Genomic DNA, 22,380 nt, shown 5'->3' with positions numbered 1-22,380 from the left:
CTCCAAACAATCTTTGTGCACTTCCTTTCCCTTATCTGTACATCAAGGATCATGTACCTGGCAATGTTATTATGATTAATCAGATAACGCTTGTAAACCCTATAACAGATTTGGCACATAGCGGGCCAGCGTCCCTCATGCTCAGTGACATTTGTGTCATGCTTCTCTCCATGTGAGCCCTCACACGTCTGTAGGTCACACGATGGCTGACTTGATCGTGGAACACCAGTGATCAAATTTTAGGAACCTCCTCATTTTAAAGATGGGGAAACTGTGAAGTCCAAGCTGAGTCTTCCTCCTGCCACTGCTCCCCTTCTCCCCCATCTCAGTGGCCTTGCCATGACCCTGTATTGACTGGATCTGGCGGAAAGGAATGTCCACTGGTGGGGTTTGTCAGCTCCATGCGTGGATGGGATTTTAGGAGACAGTCAGGGGCTCTGCATTTGTGAGCATTATTATTTTTTTAAATTAATTAATTTATTTTTGGCTGAGTTGGGTCTTTGTTGCTGCGTGCGGGCTTTCTCTAGTTGCGGTGAGCGGGGGCTACTCTTCCTTGCGGTACACGGGCTTCTCGTTGTGGTGGCTTCTCTTGTTGCAGAGCACGGGCTCTAGGCATGCGGACTCAGTAGTTGTGGCACACGGGCTTCAGTAGTTGTGGCTCGTGGGCTCTAGAGCGCAGGCTCAGTAGTTGTGGTGCCCGGGCTTAGTTGCTCTGTGGCATGTGGGATCTTCCCGGACCAGGGCTCGAACCTGTGTCCCCTGCATTGGCAGGCGGATTCTTAACCACTGCACCACCAGGGAAGTCCATTTGTGAGCATTCTTAACTAATGTTTTAGTAGGAAACAGTGCTCACATACATCACATCTACAGTGTGTATCTGTCGACAGGAGTTGCCAGAAAGATCTACGGTAATTACCTCTTATATAGAGGGAGGAAAATCATCCCGTGCTTTCTCACTTCTGGGTCGATGCCTCCCCTGTAGGTTCTCCTGGTGATGTCTATTTGGTTCTTCTTTCTTGGTTACCAACATTTTTCCTGGAACCTATTCATTGTCTTGGCAGGGGTAGACCCCTTGTCCCTATCTGTGTGTCCTGTGCCCATGTGTTGAGGAATTGTTTTTTGGTGTTTTTTTTTCCCCCATCAGTATGTTATCCCCTCATAGGCACTGCATATCAAGATCTTGGGACCTGTTGTCTGAGCAGATATTTGCGTCCTTAAAATCATCTTTTATTTCCTTAACGGGGGTGTTTGGTTCCTGGGGGCAGAGATCATTTCTTCCTCTCTCTATACTCGTTTGTTCAGCTTAGTGCTTTGCACCTAGTATGTGCTGAATAAATGTTGCTTGAAAGAATAAACAGAACATATTTTTGGTCTTTTTGGTGAATTTATTTCCATAATTCAGACATAACATTTCTTTTTTCTTTCTCCCTCTCTTTTTTAGAATTCACCAATCTTTTTTTTTTTTTTTTTTTTTTTTTGTGGTACGTGGGCCTCTCACTGTTGTGGCCTCTCCTGTTGCAGAGCACAGGCTCCGGACGCGCAGGCTCAGTGGTCATGGCTCACGGGCCTAGCCACTCCGCAGCATGTGGGATCTTCCCGGACCGGGGCACGAACCCGTGTCCCCTGCGTCGGCAGGCAGACTCTCAACCACTGCGCCACCAGGGAAGCCCACCAATCATTTTTTAAAAAATGTTTTTCAAACTTTTTTTTTTTTTTAATCCTTTGGCCTCGCTGTGTGGTGTGCGGGATCCTAGTTCCCCGACAAGGGATCAAACTCACGCCCCCTGCCTTGGAAGCATGGAGTCTTAACCACTGGACTGCCAGGGAAGTCCCACCAGTCATTTATTGGTGATGAGACTTGAAAAAATAAATGATAAACCCTTAAATGATTTTTCTTTGTGCACATTATTTAGTCTTCCCCATAATTGGCATTAGTATTTCTACTTTTACAGACGGGGAAACTAAGGTTTAGAGAAGTTAAGAAACCAGCCCAGGGTTCCAGGGCTGGTGAAGTGGCAGAACTGTGGGTGACCTAGACAGCCCCCTTCCCGACGGCTAAAGTAGCCGCTGGAAGGGACCTGCTGGATCGTTGGCCTTCTGAAAGGAACGCTGAAAGTTCCTTGCATTTAAATGACGATTGAATTACATTTACTTGAATTCTGCGACTCTGAAGTTGCAAATGAATGCTAAGAGTGTATTAGGGTAGCCCTTGGCTGTGGGACTAATTGAGAAACAAAATGAAAGTGCTGCAAACAAATGGATTTTCCTACTTAGAGTAGGTGCTTCCTCCAGTCCCATCCATCCTGTGGCATTTGCCGGAAGGATTCTTTCTCATCTAATTAAACAGTACAGGCCAGATGTTATGTGTTCTCAATAATTTAGTACCCATGTCTTTTTGCCCCTATGGTTAGTTTGGAGACAGCAATTTAGAATAATCTGTGCACATATTTTAAAAACAGGTAACGACTGTCCATTTGTGTGGTAGTGTTTTTGCTCATCTAGAGCTTATGGGGTTTCTGTCCATATCTTGAAACTGTCCTTTAGAACAACTGTCTGTCCAGTGTGGTAACTTTTCCCAGAAGTCTCTAGCTTCTAATGGGAGAAACACAATCTGTGATTCATGAGCACGTGTTTTGGGGTTAATTCTATTTGCATCTTTGGTTTTTCCTCCTTATTCCCAAGATACATACAAATTAAACATTCAGGATTGCACATCAGTGCGTTGGATTTTTATCTGGGGTTGTTCCTTCTCTAAGTGGGGAGTTGGGGATGTGAGGGGGTGTGGCAGTACTTACTAACCTTAGTAGTGATTATCCCAAACATCCTAAGCAAAGACTACCCAGAGTGTGTTTTTACTGAAAGCTCTTCCTGTCATTCTGGGTATTTTATACTGTTTATTTATTTACCTTTTTGAAAGGAAATTCCTTCCTTACTGTCCTATCTTATCTTAGATCAAAGTTTCCACCCAGGGACCCTTACTTAAATAGCATTGTCTAAGGCTGTATGTGTTTTCTTTCCTTCTTTCTTCTTCTTTTTTTTCTTTTAAAAGCTATCTGAGTTTTTGCCCCATCTGCAGTCTCTGGTATCCCTTCATTCTATTTATGACTATTGTGCAATGAATATTCATAGTTTCCATCATTAATGTAGTAATGTGCCATTCGTCAGTGCACTGGCTTCCTTGTACTATAATTTTTAAAAATTCTGTTTCTTTTATGTATTTATTTTCAAAATTTTGGCCTCTTTGTCTTAAACATTTTTTTTTCTAGGGTTTGTAATCATGTGAATTTTCTGCCCTTAACTGAGACATATGTGCAGGTCTAAAACTGTACTGTGCAAGATGTCAAATGGCTTAAAAGGATTTCTGTTGTGGTCTGAAAGGGTGGCTCTGTGTCTTCTGAGGGTATAGTCTGACCACATGAATACCAATAATTAGGCATCTTTTATTTTAAGAGAGGGGCAGCTGTTACTGTAGTTGAATTTGAAGATCTTTAGCTATTTCGCGCCTTTTTAAAAAAGGGCTATTCTCCATATATGCATCTCTTTGGCAGGTTTGGTAATAGACTTGGATACTGGCATGTCGATAATGTGACACAAGAAGGGAAAGTAAAAACATCTGAAAAGGAATATCTGAAGTGTTCTGAACATTAGATTTTAAGGTATTAGGTTTGTTTTTCTTAAGTTTTTTTTTTCCAGTGGATTAAAAAAAAAAAAGTAAGACACCTAAGCATTATGCATGTCAATTCATTTTTGAGTAATTTTAAGGTTAAAATCTTCACCCATCTTGCACTTGATCAAAGGGTTTAGCAATGAAAGCTCCCCTAGAGCATCCTCAGACTTCCCTTGGAGACTTGTTTGGATGAGAGTTGCAGTGGTGATTGTGCCTTCCAGGAGTTCTCAAGCCTTTTATTTAAATCAGTGCTTATTATCTCTCACTGTTGTTTAAGAGCACAGCTCCTGACCCTGAGAATCCAGTGATGATTTCACCTGGAGGGTGAATTATTGGGCATGTGGGATTAGGGGGACAGACTGCTGTCTCCCTCTTTGCCATCATCAGAGGTCCTGAAGCCCCTTCTCCTGCTGGCTAACGTCAGGCAAGAGCGTCACTGCATATTCATAACAGATTTTGCAGGGCTTCAGAGTTCACAGAACAATTTCACATGTTATCTCAGTCAGTTCTTGCAACAGCCCTGTGAGGTAGTGGATAAATATTTTCATCCCTGTTTTGTAGAGGGGGAGATTGCCTTCCAAGAAGGTGAGTGCTGTGCCCCAAGCCACAATTTTCTATTCTTACAGTGGAGCTAGGTCTGGAACCAAAGTTTCCTTCCTGTCCTCCTACCTTGACCCCATTATTCTGCTTCACCCAAGAAAGTCAGGATTTAAGGACAGTGCATTTAGGATCAAATCAGGCAAGGTGTGTGACCTAAAAGCTCTAATAATGTGGATTTCAAAATGGTACTTAATTTCCTGAATATTATAATATTAATGGGAAATAATATGAATCAGCCACTAATTTCTCCATTCAGACAAATGCATTTGATTTTCCATATTCCATGACAGATTTATAGACCTGAATACTTAATTTTACATAGCTGTGAAGAGCGTAAATCCTATTTTGTATTTTTCAGATGCCTCAAGGGCCAAAAGCTCATACTGTAGTAGGAATATTGGCAGTTTGGCTAAGAGAAGAGAAGGGAGACGACCTGGCTAGCAACCCTCCCTTGAGGAATAGGGATAAATGACTTCTGACAGTATTGCAAGCTGGGGCAAAGGTTTGGTGAAAACAGGAAGCTGCTTATGAGAATTCAGCGTTAGATATGGATTCGAGTCCGTGCTCCACCATGCAGTCCCTTTGTTACGATGAACAGACGTCTCCTAATCTCTCTGAGCCTCAGTCTCCTCCTCTGAGAGTGAAGGCTGTGAGGCAGTTTCATGTGTTAGGTGAGAATTCAGGGTGCTGGTGCCCAGCTGCCTGACGTCATAAGCCTGCAGTCCTGTCCAGGCTCCAACACCTCTTGGTTGTGTGATACTTAACCTCTCCGTGTATCTTGAAACAGGGGGATACTAATAATACCTACCTCATAGGGTTGTTAGGTTCACATGAGTTTCAATACATGAATGGCTCACAGTAAATTTCCTGTCAGAAGTTAGTCATTCTTAAGTGGGATAAGGTAGGGAAGTACTTGGTGCCTCTATTAAGCTCTCAATTTATTAGTTTCTTTTTCTCCCATATAGATGTGTTGAGGTTAAGCCTAATGAAAGGAATTTAAAAACCGCTGGAATTTGCATCAGACTCTGTTTATGTCGTTATTGGCCTCTCACACCTTGGACACATTTTTTTTTAAATGTGATATTTTTGTACTACTAAACCCTTAAAATATTGTGTTATATCATGTCTAGGAAATTCATTGTAAGCCTTTCAAAGAGAGAAGGCTTTGTGATAAAAGCCAGCTGCCCAGACATTTCCACCCTCCTCCCCCATCCCCCAGCCGACTGCACAGGCAGTATGTTGGCAGAGATCCAGATTTCCTAAGTGATGGGATTGTTCCCGAGACAGGAATGAGAGGAATCTGCCCAGATTGGAGATGGTTTCAGCTCCTTTGCTTGTTTCATATTCGTAGCCTCGTCCCTGAACTAACCGACCAGCACCGTTTTCCAGTTGTTGGGGATGCTGTTTTAACGCAGGTATGTAAGGTCTTCGTGTTAAAAAAAAGTAAGTTTTGAATCTACTTTTTAAGCTCATGGAAGTTTTTCTGCTTTTCTTTGTACAACGGAAGAAGAAGTGTGAGTTCACTTCCATTTATAGGGTCATCTCTGCAAACCAACATGGTTAGCCCCTGGCTGTGCTCCACATGTAGCACCTTTCTTGATCTGACTCAAGTATTGAGATTGTGGTTTTACCTTCCCCATGTAGGGCTGGGAAAGTTTAGTGATTTGCGTGGCTCAGGCCAGGAAATTATTGGCTCTTGTCAGTGGAATTTGTTTATCTTTTCCACTCCTCTGCATTCCTAGACTCTGAGAGAACTCATCATCACTGGGATTGCGCTTCAGTTTGTATGAACTCCTCCCCTTTCTCTATTTTTATTAAATATTAATACTTTATTTTTATTAAATATTATTTTTATTTCTCTCTTCTTTGGATGTAAATTCAGGGACCCCCCCCCCATTTCAGAAAGGGCTTTCTTGCTCAGCAGTTGTTAAAATAAAAAAGATCTGCTGAACACTTTCTGTCCCCTTTTAAATTTGACTACCTCCTAAATACATGTTTTCTGCAGTTATCTCCATACTTTCTTTAAACTTAAGGTCAATGCATGTGTAAATCTCATGTGCTTCTAGACCTGTACTATCCAGTGGAACTATAATACAAGCCACATTAAAATTTACTAGAAAATGAAAAATTTTTAGTAGTCACATTAAAACTGTAAAAGGAATAGGTAACTTTAATTTTATGTTATTTAACCCGATATATTAAAGTATTATAATTTGGACATGTAATCAGTATAAAAATTATTATTGTGTTATTTAACTTTTTGGGGGAGCAAGTTTTAAAAATCCACGTATGTATTTTACACTTGCAGCATGTTTCAGTTTGGACTAGCCACATTTCAGGTGGTTAGTAGCCATATGTGACTCGCAGCTGCCTTATTGGTTAGCAGGGATCTATACTTAAACTTTCCTTTTGTCTTGAAAAAGCGCTGCACTGTACTGGCAATTATTTTCCCAACCAAGTGGCTGAGAAAAGAGGCATGAGTCTGTGCCTCATGTCTTTGCCAGTAATTAACACGTATCTAGAGAGATTTTCTTTGTTAGAAAAACCAGTTGTGGGATTAAATATCCTAAAACATGAATTAAAATGTAGCAGGTGTCAACCTACCTAAACAGTTGGTTGACTTGTTGACAGCTAGTGATAAAAATTGCTTTGTCTTATGGCAAGACTTAGCAGTCCTAACAAGACTCAGCATTTAGCACACTCCCTGGATGCGCTATCTTGCGCGGAAGCTGGGGAACTCTGTTTCACGCTCCTGAAGTCTAGTGCAAAGCTGTGACCATTGTTTGTGATTGACCATGCCCCCCACTACTTTTCAAGATCATCAAGTTTAAAAGGTGAAAGATGTTTGATCCTTAGGATGCCAGCTCATCTGCTTTATATTTCATCCTGTGCCCTGGTTTTTCCAGGATCCTTCAGTTACCTTCTTTGAGAAAAATGGTTCTCGAGTGTTAAAGATCATTTTTGAATCTTCAATGTAGATGGGTATGGCTGATTTTCAGCCATTGGAGGGTCACTATCTATTCTAGGACAGTGTTTCTCAAACTTCAATGTGGATGTGAATCACCTGGGGGTCTTGTTAACAGATTTTGATGCTGTAGGTCTGAGGTGGGGCCTGAGATTTTGCATTTCTCAAAAGTGTTCTGGCGATGCTGATTTTGCTGGTCCACAGACCACACCTGGAGCAGCAAGGATTTTGTGCTATGGTCACAAAAATGCCAATCTTTGATAAGTTTTTATTAGCCTGCAACAAAAAGAGAAAAATAATAATGTAGTGAGTGAGGCTTTCCAGTACACTAAAAGTGTTCTTGTTTTATCCATTTTTTAAAATTCAGAAATAATTTTCCTGCCTTCTTGTTACCACGGTGATTGTAAATGGTAGTTCTTATTTTTTTTAAAAAATGATCTTTCATGACAAAATCAAAAAGCTGACAACCCTATTTATGTCTCCAAGGTAATAGAATATTTCCACTGATCCACAAACTTCTGAAGTCACATGCCACCCCACCATCTAAACTATTAGTTTATTAATTTTCTTTCATAGTACTTAGAATGTTCTGTATTGACATAATTACTTGGGGTTTTTTTAAAAAATAAATTTATTTATTTAATTAATTATTTTATTTTTGGCTGCGTTGGGTCTTCATTGCTGCACGCGGGCTTTCTCTAGCTGTGGCGAGCAGGGGCTACTCTTCGTTGCGGTGCACGGGCTTCTCATTGTGGTGGCTTCTCTTGTTGCGGAGCATGGACTCTAGGCATGTGGGCTTCAGCAGTTGTGGCACACGGGCTCAGTAGTTGTGTCTCATGGGCTCTAGAACACAGGCTTAGTAGTTGTGGTGCACGGGCTTAGTTGCTCCGCGGCATGTGGGATCTTCCTGGACCAGGGCTCGAACCCGTGTCCCCTGCATTGGCAGGTGGATTCTTAACCACTGCGCCACCAGGGAAGCCCTTGGATGTTGTTTAATGTCACTTTCTCCACTATGCTCTAAGCTCTGTTTTTTTCACCACTTTGTCCCTAGTGCCTCTCACTGGGTCTGGTGCCTGTTAGTCCCCAGCCAGTACTTTTCGAACAGCTTTATTCAGTGGGTCTCAGTGGGAGGGGTACTGCTTTCACAAGTAGTGTTTTGGAAATCGGTGGGAACTGACTTCAGTTGTCCAAAAGAATGGAGTGCGCTATTGGTGTTTGGTGGGTGGAGGACCAGAGGTGCTAGACATTCTGTAGTATACAGAACAATACCAAACAAGCGAAAGCTTATCCTGTGCAACCTGCAAAATCTTAGAATAGCCCAGTCAGAGCTTCTGTTGGTGAAATATCTGTCTATAATTATCTGAGCCAAAAACCTAACCCCATTTAACATAAAAAAATTTTTTTTGACCCAGTTTTAATATATCCTGAAATTTTCAGAAATATAACTGCTGAATACTTCAAAAGTTGTACTTTGATTTATTGGTAACTTTTCAAAGACATGTCCACCATTTTGGCAAATCCCTTCACCTGTAGCAGTACTGTTTGTGGTATTTGAATTGTACCAGTACACATTGTGGGCAATATATGATTATGAATACACCCCCCCCAACACACACACTTTGCCTTTATTTTAAAATATCCAATAAAAAGTGTTGAACAGTCCGGTGAATGAATTTTACTCTTTTTAAATTCAAATTTACTCATTAAAGATAGTTGCAAGCATCTTACATCATTAAATCATTTAGTGTAGTCATGCCTATTTGTATCTTAAAATATGTATACACATAATTTACACATATGAAAGATGGTAAAAACTACTCCTGTTTATTTGCCTTTATACTACAGTTTTCTCTCTTTCTCTGTGTCTACTGTGTCTATGGCTTCCAAAGGTTGCTATCAAAATGTGGCTGTGGTCTGGTAGGGTCAAAAATCCCTGTTCTTATGGGAACATCATGGAATCAAGGATTCTTACATTCTGGCTTTGGCTTATTTCTCCAAGCTGCTCATTTAACATCTCTGAATTCACTAGATGCTGTGCATCATACAAGTTGTGGTAAATGATTTGTGAATGACTGAACATGTGATAAAGTGCCCTAGTTTACTTGGTGACTTCTTGCCTGGAGCTCCTCAGAAAGGCAGAGTGCCTACCTGAGACCCACTGTTTTGCTTCCCTTGTGGTTTTAGTTTGGGAAGACAGACCACCTTGGAGAAAGGGATTAGCAAAATGCTGAGGTGTGAAGGGGTGGAAAGTGCTGGTAGTGGTGGTAGGGGGGTAGTTTTATGAATTAAAGTTCAAGCATGTCAAGTGAGTAAAAGTAGAATACGTTTTAACTTTCCAGGAAGAATTTAAGATTCTTAGACCAGGGTCCACTGTTGTAAGAATTTTTGACAGTTATACATTTGTCTACTCCAGAGTGATTAACAAGGGAATCCATGAAGACTCATGGTCTGGGGAGGCTTGTGTGTCTTGCTCAGTGGTTGGGTTGCGTGGGCCACTGGGCACAAAGGCCAAAGTTGGTGGGGGAGGAGTACACAGCATACACTTGGTGCCAGGAAGGGCTCCTGGGACTGAGTTGGAGAAAGATGGCAGCAGGTTCCGCAGCAGAAAACCCCTTTAAGCACAGATAATTCGAGTAGGCTTAGATCTGGCTAGAATGTTGCTCATTAATTGGCACTAGAAAGATATAGGAGGCTCAAGGATGATTGGCACTGGAAAAATTTTACTGAAGGTGAATCCACTTACAATGAAGAACAACATTTCATGATTACTATGCACATAAGGCTTGATTGGGATTTGGTCTTTTAGAAAGTTAACTGATAATCATAAGATTAAGTTCATTCTAGTTTTTGTTTGCAACTAATTAGAAAAAATGTGCGAATAATTAGGAAAAAAAGAAATAAGTTTTTTGGGAATAATCATTTCTGAAATTGTATAACACATATGCTATCTTTTGTTTACGTATAATCATAAAGAGGGTCCTGTTTATTTATTTATATTTTTCCAGGGGATTAAAAAATCTGATAATGGGAATTCCCTGGCAGTCCACTGGTTAGGACTCCGAGCTTCCACTGGCAGGGCCCCGGGTTCAATCCCTGGTCGGGGAACGAAGATCCTGCAAGCCGCGTGGTGTGGCCAAAAAAAAAAAAAAAAGTTGATAGTCATTTCATTCCCTTTTAAAGCATCTGTAAACGTGTAGATTTAAAAATCTTTGATAATTATAAAGAGGATCTCGAGATCCTTATTTTCTGTGGTCTTTTGTGTGACAAGCAGTTTTCCAAAGTTACTTTAATTAATCTCATGAAAGATTGTCTATTTGGCAAGATTTGTAGTTGATTTGTTTGAAGTTTTGTGTCGCTGCAGGAAAGGTGGATGGGGAGGAATATGACCGTGGAACTGATTTTATGAGTCATCCGTTCCCCAGAGGATAGTTCTGCATTATGATGACCTGAGTTTGGGGATGAATATTTGGATCACACATCCCCTTACAATCCTCACATTCTTTGTGTATTTCATGTTGCCAGTTAGGTGATATAATCAAGGGCTGAAGTGTGTTTATCTTGCGTATGTTTATCATAGAGTATTATGCAAGGAGAGTTACTAATAAATACTTTTTGAATGGAATTGTTTTGAATATCATGAATTTATATTCTTCTTTGACTTCATATTTGCAGTTTCTCTCAGTTGCCCAAGGTTGCCATGATAAAATTCAGCCTAACATCTTTTTTGTGTTACACTTTATAAGGTAACATTTTCATCTAAAATTTGGATCATGACTGTTAAATGTTTGCCTCAAAGAGAACAGTTTGTTCTTTGAAATTAATAATAATTAAAAAATAAAAACCCACACACTGGATAGCATCTGTGTAGGGATCTTTCCCCTCAATATTATAAGCAATTATGAATCATGACCAACGAGAGGCCTTGTAATTTATGAATATTCTGAAAACAATTAGGCATATTCTCCTGCTGCAAAGATAACACCAGAGTTAATGGAAGCGCCATATGCCTGGGGGAGATGTCATCAAGACAAACATGTAGTTTGTCAAAGTGACGTTTAGACGAGTGTAAGCAATATTAATCCACTCATAAGCTCTTGTCAAACTTAAGCCTGATTTTAAAAGTAGCTATTTTAGGCTTATTATATGTTGCTGTCTAGTGTAGCAACTGATTTGAAGCCATCCAACTTTAGAGTAAAAGAAAATTACATAAAATTAATCAGCATTTGGATCTTTTCTTACCAACTGCTTAACATAAACCTTCTTGATTATTTGAATTATCTTGACTGCTTTGACCCATCGTATTTTATTAAGAAATACTGGAGAAAGTAAGCTGCGTTCTCCACCTAAGGTACCACTTCTGTCCTGTATAGAAAGAGGTGTTAGCAAAGAGAGACTTTGTGTGATATAGTAAGTATTTATTATGCATAATCATCCGAAGGAGCACAAGACCCTCTGATGCAGCTGTCTCCCAACTGGGTAACATGTACACTTACGAAAAGACTTTCCAAGAGGTATGTAGGCCTGGATAAAACTATCCAGGGACTCTCTTTCCAGATCCTTAACTTCTGATGTATTATTTCGGGAAACTCCTCTCCCTGAAAACACATCCAAGGTCTGGGCATGATGCAGAATCTTCTTTCTCACCTTTTCTTCTACTATAGCCTTCTGTTTTACAAAAAACACTCTCCTCCATCTCTAATCTTACTATTGGCATATTGATCTAAGATTTTCAAAGCCCTGATAATCAAACAAAGGACCAGTTCATAGTTTTGATGTCAGGTGAATCTTAATGCCTCTTAATTTTCCCCAATCCCATTCACCTTATTAAGCGATGCATTACCAATGAAATTTATTCCTTATACTTAATAAGTATTTATCATGGTAAATATTATGCTTACTGTGTCCTATTAATAATTATACAATAATTATAAGTAATTATAATAAAAACACAAAAAATATAAAAATAATTATAACTGAGTCCAGAAGAAAGACATTAAAGCTTAGAGTTTTGTGGTCACAGGAGATCAAAGGCATTTAAAATTTTAAAGTATGTATGAAACTCTTTGTTGCAGAGAATTACAATAGAGAATTAATAAATAAGACTTTCAAGCATAAATATGTTAGTATGAAATTCTGAGGGAAAAGAGGAATGAAATATCGTTTCAAAGAGCAAAGGGTATGATGTAAAATTTCCTAGTCCTTATTCATGTATGTTTTATATGGATTATGGTGGGAATGAAATCTCCATGATATTTAGGCAGCCCGCAGAATGGGAGAAAGTTTTTGCACATCATATGTCTGATAAGGGGTGGGTATCCAGAAAATATAAAGAACTATTACAACTCAATGATAAAAAGACAAATAATCATATTAAAAATTGTCAAAGGATCTGAGTAGACATTTCTCCAAAGGAGATATACAAATGATCAATAAACATATAAAAAGATGCTCAACATCATTAGCTATCAGAATTGCAAGTAAAAATCGCAGTGAGAGTCCACCTTACACCTACTATGATGACTAGAATAAAAACTACAGATAATTACAAGTGTTGGCGAAGACGTGTGATTCAGCTGCTTTTGAAAACAGTCTGTAGTTCCTCAAATTGTTAAACATAAAGTTATGGTATGGTCCAGTAATTCCACTCCTCAGTATATACACAAAATAAATGAAAACATGTCCACACACAAACATCTATACAAATGTTCACAGCAGCATTGTTCATAATAACTAAGAAATGAGAACAATCCAAATGTCCGTCAACTGATAGGATAAATAAAAAGTGATATACCTGTACAATGGGATTTTTTTGTTAATAAAAAGAAGTGAAGTACTGATAGATGCTAAAACATGAATGAGCTTTGATAACATTAGGCTAAAAGAAAGAAGCCAGTCACAAAGGACTACATATTTTATGTTTCTACTTATACAAAATTTCCAAAATAGGTAAACCTGTAGATACAGGAAGTAGATTAATGGTTGCCTAGGGCTGGGTAGGAGAGTGATGGGAGGATTGGGGGCTGACAGCTAGGGAGTGTGGGGTTTCTTTTTGAGGCAATGAAAATGTTCTAAAATTTATTATGTTGATGTTTGCACAACTTTGTGAATGTATTTGGAGTTGTATATTTTAAATTAGTAATTTGTATGGCATATGAATTATAACTCAATAGAGCTGCTTAAACAATAATGTAATAGCTCTATTTTTAAAATGTCAATGGTTGCAGTATGCCAGAAATGACATACTTTGTATCCTTTACATAAATTTGTGGTGAACTGTTCCAGATGTAACCTTAGACACTGAAAAGAAAAAGCCCCATATTTCTGCAATCTTAAATTATCAGTTTTTTTGTTGCATAATATTTCATTGAGTTGATGAAGGATACTTTGCTCATTCTCCTCCTATGTAAGGATTTTCTCATATTTTGATATTTTAAATAATGAAAATTTCTGTACGAGTTTTTTTTTTTTTTTCCCTATTGGCTGTTTTCCTTGGATAAAATTCTAGCTGACTCTCAGGAATTAATAGATTGCTGAGACTTTAAATAAGTAGTGCCATGTTATTTTTCTGAAGGGTTGAACAATTTTTAACATTTAAAATAAAATTTTACTGTTTTGTTAAGTACAGTGTCCCCTACCATAGTCAAAGTTGCTTTAAATGGTATTTCTTTGACTAAATAAATTGTTTTTAAACTTGGGTTTGTTTCCTGCGGTTACCTCATTAATGATGGGCATTTTTATTTTTGAAATTATTAAAAAAAATAAATTTATTCTCTAGTTGCAGGGGCTACTCTTCATTGCAGTGCATGGGCTCTCATTGTGGTGGCTTCTCCTGCTGTGGAGCATGGGCTCTATGCACACAGGCTTCAGTAGTTGTGGCCCACGGGCTCAGTAGTTGTGGCCCATGGGCTTAGTTGCTCTGCGGCATGTGGTATCTTCCCAGACCAGGGATTGAACCTGTGTCCCCTGCATTGACAGGCAGATTCTTAACCACTGCGCCACCAGAGAGGTCCCTAAAATTATTTCTATTTATTTATTTATTTGGCCACACGGCGCAGCATGTGGGATCTTAGTTCCCCACCAGGGATTGAACCCTGCATTGGAAGCGTAGATCCTTTACCACTGGATTGCCTGGGAAGTCCCAGATGGACATTTTTATTTATTCAATGAACATTTACTGAATAGCCACTCTCTGTCAGGCCTTGTGCCAGATACTAGAGGTACAAGATGAGAAAGACTTATTTAGCCCATGCACTCAAAAAAATTCCACATCTCATGAGGAGATAATTAATTACAGTAGGTAAAATGCGTGCTTCAATTAAAGTATAAAAAGGTGTTTGAGGAGGAACCTGGGGGATGTGGCCAGTATAGGAGCGAGGTTATATATATGTGCAGCTTGAAAGATGGACCAGTCTTTGCCTGGAGGAAGGATGAGGGGCAAAGGGAGGGCATCCTAAGGAGAGTGTGAATTATAGACACAGCCATCAAACACTGTGGTGCCGACAAGGAGTTCCCAGAGGTTCCCTCTGGCTGAAGAGTTGTTGGCTCCTTGGTGTTTCCTATTTGTTCATTAGTACATGCAGTTGTTTTTGTTTTTAATATGCTTCCATTCTTTGTATTCCTTTCAAATGTTAATATTAGTTATTGTCACGCTTAAGACAAACATTTTATTTTAGCCTGTTTTTTGACTTTTAATTTTAGTTACTTTTCATTTTTACATTCTCATCACATAGGATTATGATTACTTGTTTTGATGGGCACCATATGGAAGTTTCTTAATTCATAAAATTATGGATTTGGCTGATCCAGCAGCTACAACAGCAGCAAAATCTTGTATCTGAAAGTGGTTTCCCCACTAGGTGATGAGAGGAGTTGTAAAATGTATGTGGAGCCCATGTTTCCCACACCCAGCTCTTTCCATGTCTGATCCCTTTATGATAAACAGCCTGATATTCTTCTTTTTTTAAAAAACTATTTTAATTTTATTGGTGTATAGTTGATTTAATGTACAACTGAATCACTTTGCTGTACAGCCTGATATTCTTCTGATGGTTGAGTCAGGAAGCCAGGGGATACTTTCTCTCTCTCTCTTTTTTCTTCTGTCTTCTCAAGGTTGAGTGGCTTCATTTATTTGACCCAGAGAGTCAAACCAACAGCCTTACTCTGTATGGGTCTGTGGCAACAGTAAAGGGACAAACTTGTTCACGCCTCAACAGCCTGAGAGTTTTATTCTTTCAGCAATGTAGTAGATACTAAGGAGTGAAAGAATAGAAATCAAATGGAAGGGGAATTGCTATGGATTGAATTGTGTCCTCCCTAAATTCCTAAATTGAAGCCTTACCTCCAGTGTGACTGTATTTGTAGATGGAGCCTTTATGGAAGTAATTAAGGTTAAATGAGGGCATAAGGGTAGGCCTTGATCTTGTAGGATTGGTGTCCTTATAGAGACACCAGAGAGCTTGTTCTCTCTACCATGTGAGGACACAATGAGAAGGTACAAGCCAGGAAGGGAGCCCTCACCAGAAACTGAACCCTGCCTGATCTTGGTCTTGGACTTTCCAGCCTCCAGAACTCTGAGACAATAAATTTCTGTTGTTTAGGCCACCCAGTCTTGGTATTTTCTTATGGCAGTCCAAGCAGTCTAAAACAGGAATGATGATAATAGTCAAAACAATTATTGATTGATTAATATATTTTAGTTTTTGATTTCCTTACAGCAAAGTATGAGTTAAGTCATATCTTTATTTCCATTTTACAGGTGGGGAATCTGATGACTAAATAACTTGTCTCAGGTCTCAATGCTGGGAAGGGAATCTGTGGATCCCTGTTGAGCTTATGTCCAATTTGAGGAAACAGCTCTATAATTCATTTATATATGTTAAGGGGAAAAAAGACCCAACAATAACCACACATAGATTACAAAGTGTTTCCTGTTCAAATCTTGGGAAACTTACCTCCTCTGCTTGATGGATGCACATTTAATGTTCAGATTTCTGAGAAATTCTTCAGTGAGGAAACTGGTTTTAACCTTACTCTCATGTCTCTTAGATCACTTCATAGGGGCACCCCCAGTGATTCAATGTGGAGGAACATTCTATGGGCACCCCTTTGGGCAGTGCAGCCCAGAGTGGTCATCAGATTCCTGCAGTGGTCACCAAAGGCCTGTTTAATTTCTAATGTACCTAAATGATGATCATGGACACATTACAACTTACTGAATTTAAACATATAATGAGACTAAAAGTTCATGTTACTTTGAAAAATTCAGTTGAATTTAGCTTTTATTTTTGCATAAAGATTAGGCAAAACTCACAAGGTACATAGTTGTGAACTTTCGAGATCCTAATTCTAAGAAAAGAAAGTAGATACCTTTATAAAAATGAGCTCCTTTGATTTTAGTGAGCACCCGCATGGGCTAGGCATTTTGTAGGAAAGGATGAGGGTCCCGATCTTATGGAATTTACATTGTACAGAGATGTGGTGATTAGGGGTTACATGTGTCCTTTTTAACATGTTTATATACATATTGACAAATTATTATAGTTGGAAGGTTCTCTACTTATTACGACTTTGGGCACTTGGCCTCTTCTGGATAAAGAAGTCTTCAGTTCAGGTATTAGTGTTTTGATTACAGAAACTAACTTTGGGCCTATGCTTGGTTGACAGTTTATCATCTACAACTAAAACTTATTTCTAATTATTAAAAGAATGATTTTTCTTTAAACCTTAAAATGATTAAAAATCTCCAGAGAGACTGGTTAAAACTGGTTCTACACCTTTCCCCCCTCTTTTTCTGTAACTCAAAAGGAGTTTTTAAAATTCTAGACATTTGTCAGGTTTGAATTGAAAAAGAATCTGAACATCTGGGTGAAGGCCTTGGTAAAGTTGTTTTTGGGAGGGTTCAGTCTAGTCTCACGATAGCATTGCTTAAATAAGTTTTTAGGAAACTCTGGGTATTTTCCTCTTTTTTAAATAGGTCATAACATAGGTCATCTTTGATAACATTTAAATGAATGTTTTTAGACAGTTACAATTTATTTGTCACGAGATGAACAAAAGTGCCTCACCTGTTAGCAAATACAAGCCCATTCTAAGACACGAAGGTCTCATCTTTAACATATTGGCCCAAAGAGAAAAAGAATGTTCTTTTTGAATGCAGTTTCCCTTCTGTGTCACACACCCTGAGAATAATTAACCGCCACTTACTAGACTTCTTTTATGCAGATCACTGATCTGGGAAGTGCTCGCTTAGTCTCAGGAAGGGTTTGGTCAATGGAGAAGAAAATCACGGCTGACATTTATGGGCAGAGGCAGTCGGCGGGGTGGGGTGGGGGGGCAGCCAGCTTTTTAACAGCAGTTGTGTGCTCTGGATGACCCCCACCAGTCAGTAAAATGAATGCTGACTACTTTTTATTTCTTTAACCTTGCCATTCTTTGCCTAAACATTCAAAGAAAGGCAATTTTATCACATTTCATGATTTACAAAGCTTAGGGCAGGAAGATGTTCATCTCATGGATCCCTCCAGTCATTGAGTTAGTGGTTTGCATTATGATGGCTAGAGAGCTCTCATTCCCCAATTAGTGAGAGGCACACTGACAGTGCGAAGGACCTTTCTTCTCCGAGATGATTTTTAACGGTTGAATGTGCATGTGAGTGTCTTAAGCCCAAAGCCAGACCCTGGCTACTTTGATGGACTGCATTTTAAATTACTTGGAAAGTAGCTATAACTTAACCCTGTATTTTTTTCTTTTGTTCTTTTTCTCTGCATTAAACTTCCCCCTGCCACTTAAAAAAAATTAAAAATAGAGTGTACTCGTGCAGAACAAATGAGCATACAGCAAAGAGGTTTCCTTCTCCCAAGTCCCTAGTACCCCTTCCTAGTGGCAAATATGAACAGCATTTTAAAAACTCCTTGCAGAAGTTTTATACTAAGACGTATCTTATTTTTCTTTCTAATGATATATCTTGAAAATGTTTCATATCAGCCCATATATAGATACAACTCATTCTGTTCATAGGTTGCATGCTATTCATTGCATAGTTGCGCTAAAATTTATTTACCCATTTTTAAAATTGGTCACCATTTACGTCATTTATAGGATTTTGTCCTTACACACAGAATAGATAATTTCAACTGAAAGTGCTGAGTCACTCAGGCTAAGGGGAATTAAAATTTTAATATTGCACAAATTGCCTTTCAAAGAGCTTGCACTGATTCACCCCCCACACCCCATGTCTGTTTCTCTACCCTTTGCCCTGATGTCTTTTCTGAAACGTGTAGATTTTTCCAATCTGGCACATGTAAATTAATGCTTTACTAGTTCTCTTACATTTGCATTACTTTAATTATTAGTTAGTCTGAGCATCTTTTCTTTTTAAGTTTATAAGCCATTTTAATTCTTTTTTTTTTTTTTTTCCTGTGAACTCCAGGCTACTTTCAATACTTAGTTATCTCTGATGAGAATTACTGCACAGTTTTGGGGGGCACACCCAGAGACTTGTGTCTTAGAACCTTCTTAGTGTGATTAGAAACCTTGCCGGTCATCTAGTCCCACCTTCCAGTTGGTATAGGAAGTACTTTATAACCTTTGATCATCTGCTTGAATGCTTCCAGTATTAAAGGGGCTTAAAACCTCATGGTCATCTAATTCCTCTGTTGGCTTAGTTGACAGAAAATTCAAGATATGTTAAAAGACTAGTGTAGAGGGTGGGAGCAGCTGGACTTTTTAAAAACCACATTAATGAAACTAGAAGATGCTTTCAGGCCCAATCAGGGGACCAGGAGCAATGCATGTGAAACGAATCTTGTCCACTTGACTAAGGAATGAGAGAATATGACTAAGGAGAGCTCTTCTTTTAAAAATTTTTATTTATTTATTATTATTATTATTATTTGGTTGCGTTGGGTCTTCGTTGCTGCGCGCAGGCTTTCTCTAGTTTCAGCAAGCAAGGGCTACCCTTCATTGCGGTGCCCGGCCTTCTCACTGAGGTGGCTTCTCTTGTTGCGGAGCATGGGCTATAGGCACGTGGGCTTCAGTAGTTGCAGCACACGGGCTCAGTAGTTGTGGCTCGCGGGCTCTATACTGCAGGCTCACTAGTTGTGGCACACAAGCTTAGTCGCTCCGTGGCATGTGGGATCTTCCTGGACCAGGGGTCGAATCTGTGTCCCTTGCATTGGCAGGCGGATCCTTTTGTTTTTTAAATTTTATTTATTTTTTGGCCGCATTGGGTGTTCATTGCTGTATGTGGGCTTTCTCTAGTTGTGGCGAGTGGGGACTACTCTTCGTTGCAGTGCACAGGCTTCTTATTGCGGTGGCTTGTCTTGTTGTGGAGCACGGGCTCTAGGCACATGGGCTTCAGTAGTTGCAGCATGTGGGCTCAGTAGTTGAGGCTTGTGAGCTCAGCAGTTATGGCTCGTGAGCTCAATAGTTGTGGCGCATGGGCTTAGTCGCTCTGTGGCATGTGGGATCTTCCCAGACCAGGGCTTGAACCCGTGTCCCCTGCATTGGCAGGTGGATTCTTAACCACTGCACCACCGGGGAAGTCCCAAGGAGGGCTCTTTGAGAGTATGTTAGTCATCTATTGCTCCATAATAGGTTGCCTCTGATCTTAATGCCTTCAAACAACAATAAACATCTGTTATCTCACAGAGTTTCTGGGGGTCAGGAATTTGCAATCAACCTAGCTGGATGGTGCTGGCTCTGGGTGTTTCAGAGGTTGTAGTCAAGCTGTTGGAACTGTAGTCATCTGAAGGCTTGATTGGGCCTGGAGGGTGTGCTTGTACCATGGCTGTTGGCAGAAAGCCTCAGTTCCTTGCCACTTAAATAAATGTCTCTGTAGAGCTCCAGAGAAGGTTCTCACATTCTGGTGGCTGGCTTCTTCCAGAGTGAGTAATCAGAGAGAAAGCAAGATGGAAGCTACAGCTTTCCGGCGGAAATCGCACGTGGTTGTTTCTGTAATATCCTTGTGGTTACACAGGTCAGCCCTATTTAGTATGGCAGGGGCCTCCACAAGTCTGAGCTCTAGGAGACTGGGGTCACTGGAAGCTTTCTCGGAGAGTGACTACTCACCTCCTGGGCCCCAAAGATTCACACCTCTCTAACCTGCCAAGCAAATACACTCGTTCCTCTCAGCGCCCCCAAATCTCATCCCAATACAGAGGCCAACTCTTTGTGTAGGAGAATTAGGAGACATGCATTTAAACAGATTTTGGAAATGCTAGGAGTCTATGAAGAATTTTCCTGTGTTGGAAGAAATTGTTGTATTTGGCCAGTGTTCTCAATTATAAATCTTTCTTTATGCTCTATCCTATGAAATTTCTGTCCCAAATAGATAGGAAATATTTACAGTCCGGACAGAGGAAAGGAGTTTTAGTGAAGTATTTCAACTTATTGTTAGTCAGAAAAGCTTCATGAGATTCACTGGTTCTCAAGGTTAGGTTCCTGGAAAACCAATATTGGAGAGTTTTCAGTCGAGGAACTTGAAACCTAATAGGGAAAATGTGGATATCAAACTGCGCCGGCTGTTTATTTGTGGTTTCAGCTTCAAGCCCACCATTTTCTGCCTTTTTTTGTGAGGCTGGGGCTGGAGCTCTGCGAAATTCATCTCCCAGATTCCCTTGCCAGCTAGATTCCTGTTGGTTTCTGGCAGTAGGAGGCACTGGCAGAAGACTGAAATGTAGGAGCAAGGGGGAGAAAGGGCTTTGCTGTTTTCAGCTCCTGTCAGCGTTTCTCCTGTGGTCGCTACAGCTCTAGTCTGTAGTTTATTTAAGAATTTTTGGCATCAAGTCTGCCATGGCGCCAACCAAGGTCCAAGTATCAGTTATACTGTGTGTGTCCTGTTCTCCCCACCCTGCTTTGAGACCTGTTATCAGTCCCTCCTTTGAGCGCCCAGGTCCTGGTAACCCCACATCTTCCCTTTTGTTTCTTCAGCCCTAAGGTTGTGGCTGCTTCTTGCAGTGACTAATATCATGGTTATCTCTGTGTCCCCTTTTTACTTTTTTAGTCTTTCAATACCCATGTAATTTCTTCTATTAACTCTCTGACCTCTAAAATACCTAATGTTTCGGCATTCTCACCGACTGAAACAGTCACTCGGGTTGCTAGATATGTCCTCCCTCACAGTTGTTGTGATCTGTTTGTAGTTATTTTCTTGCTTGCAAGGTCAGAGCTGGAGGCCGCTGTTTTTCTTCATCTGGTTCTTTGTCCAGATGTTTAGTGTTTTTCTGGTTTTTAGTGCTTATAGCTGTTGACTTCATTTTATGGATCTGCACGCATGGGCAGGCCTCTGGGATCCTACTTCCTTGTTTCCATAGTGGTCTTAGAGATGGGGATTATCAGGGATGCCTGAGTAGTTTTGTTTAATCTATTTAACCCCAGTACTTTTCTCTTTCCGTCCCAATACAAAGGTGTATCCACTGAATAGCCTTGGCTCTAACAGGTCTTGCCTGAGCACCAGCTGTTTGAGCCTTTTCTGCACACTTCTTAGTGGCCTCCATCCTCGCAGATGCTGCCCACCAGTGGGCACCTGTGGGACCCGCACTTATCTTCCCTCATCTTCCTTAATTTTTCCCAAGACTGTTACTCCTGCTCTGCCGTCTGCTTTGTTTTCTGTTTCTATTCCCAATTCCAGGCCCCTTTTTTTCTTATTATCCCCGATTGGAATGATGCCAAGTTTGTGTATATTAAAATTTGAAGCACATGCTGAAAAGGTATATCCACTTATGAATCAAGTGAGCACTTTATAGACCAGAGGAGACAGAAAGTGATTTCATTAGTGATACTTCTGTTCTGCAGGTTAATAAATTAATTAAGCCTTTCTACTTTTATTGGAGGGGTTATGTGTTTCTTTAGTAAATATTTATTTTGTTGCCCTGTTTACACAGCACTATATCAGGTAGGTGCATTGGGGGGTAGCAAAGGAGTAAAATGACCCAGCTCTTGCCTGTTTCTTTTTTTTAATAATTAATTTATTTTTATTATTTATTTATTTATTTTTGGCTGCGTTGGGTCTTCGTTGCTGTGCATGGGCTTCCTCTAGTTGCACTGAGCGGGGGCTACTCTTTGTTGTGGTGCATGGGCTTCTCATTGCGGTGGCTTCTCTTGTTGTGGAGCACGGGCTGTGGGCTTCAGTAGTTGTGGCACGTGGGCT

The 22,380-nt window shown here is 40.0% G+C and overlaps 1 protein-coding gene across 3 annotated transcripts in view; it reads left to right on the top strand.

Annotated features, from left to right (window-relative positions):
- CDK14 (cyclin dependent kinase 14) overlaps positions 1–22,380 on the top strand; it is a 609,402-nt gene that overhangs the window by 50,964 nt on the left and 536,058 nt on the right. The window contains exon 3 of one of the 3 annotated variants that reach the window (XM_060020564.1): positions 5,619–5,682. The exons of the other annotated variants lie outside the window; for them this stretch is intronic. Within the exon in view, the coding sequence (XP_059876547.1) occupies positions 5,619–5,682 (64 nt within the window). The remainder of the gene's footprint in view (positions 1–5,618; positions 5,683–22,380) is intronic. 3 annotated transcript variants of the gene reach the window in all.

This window comes from Delphinus delphis, chromosome 9 (assembly GCF_949987515.2).
Source record: "Delphinus delphis chromosome 9, mDelDel1.2, whole genome shotgun sequence".
In the NCBI taxonomy this organism is placed as follows: Eukaryota; Metazoa; Chordata; class Mammalia; order Artiodactyla; family Delphinidae; genus Delphinus; species Delphinus delphis.
Note: the sequence above shows the minus strand (reverse complement) of the source record. Positions and strands in the feature narration are given on the sequence as shown.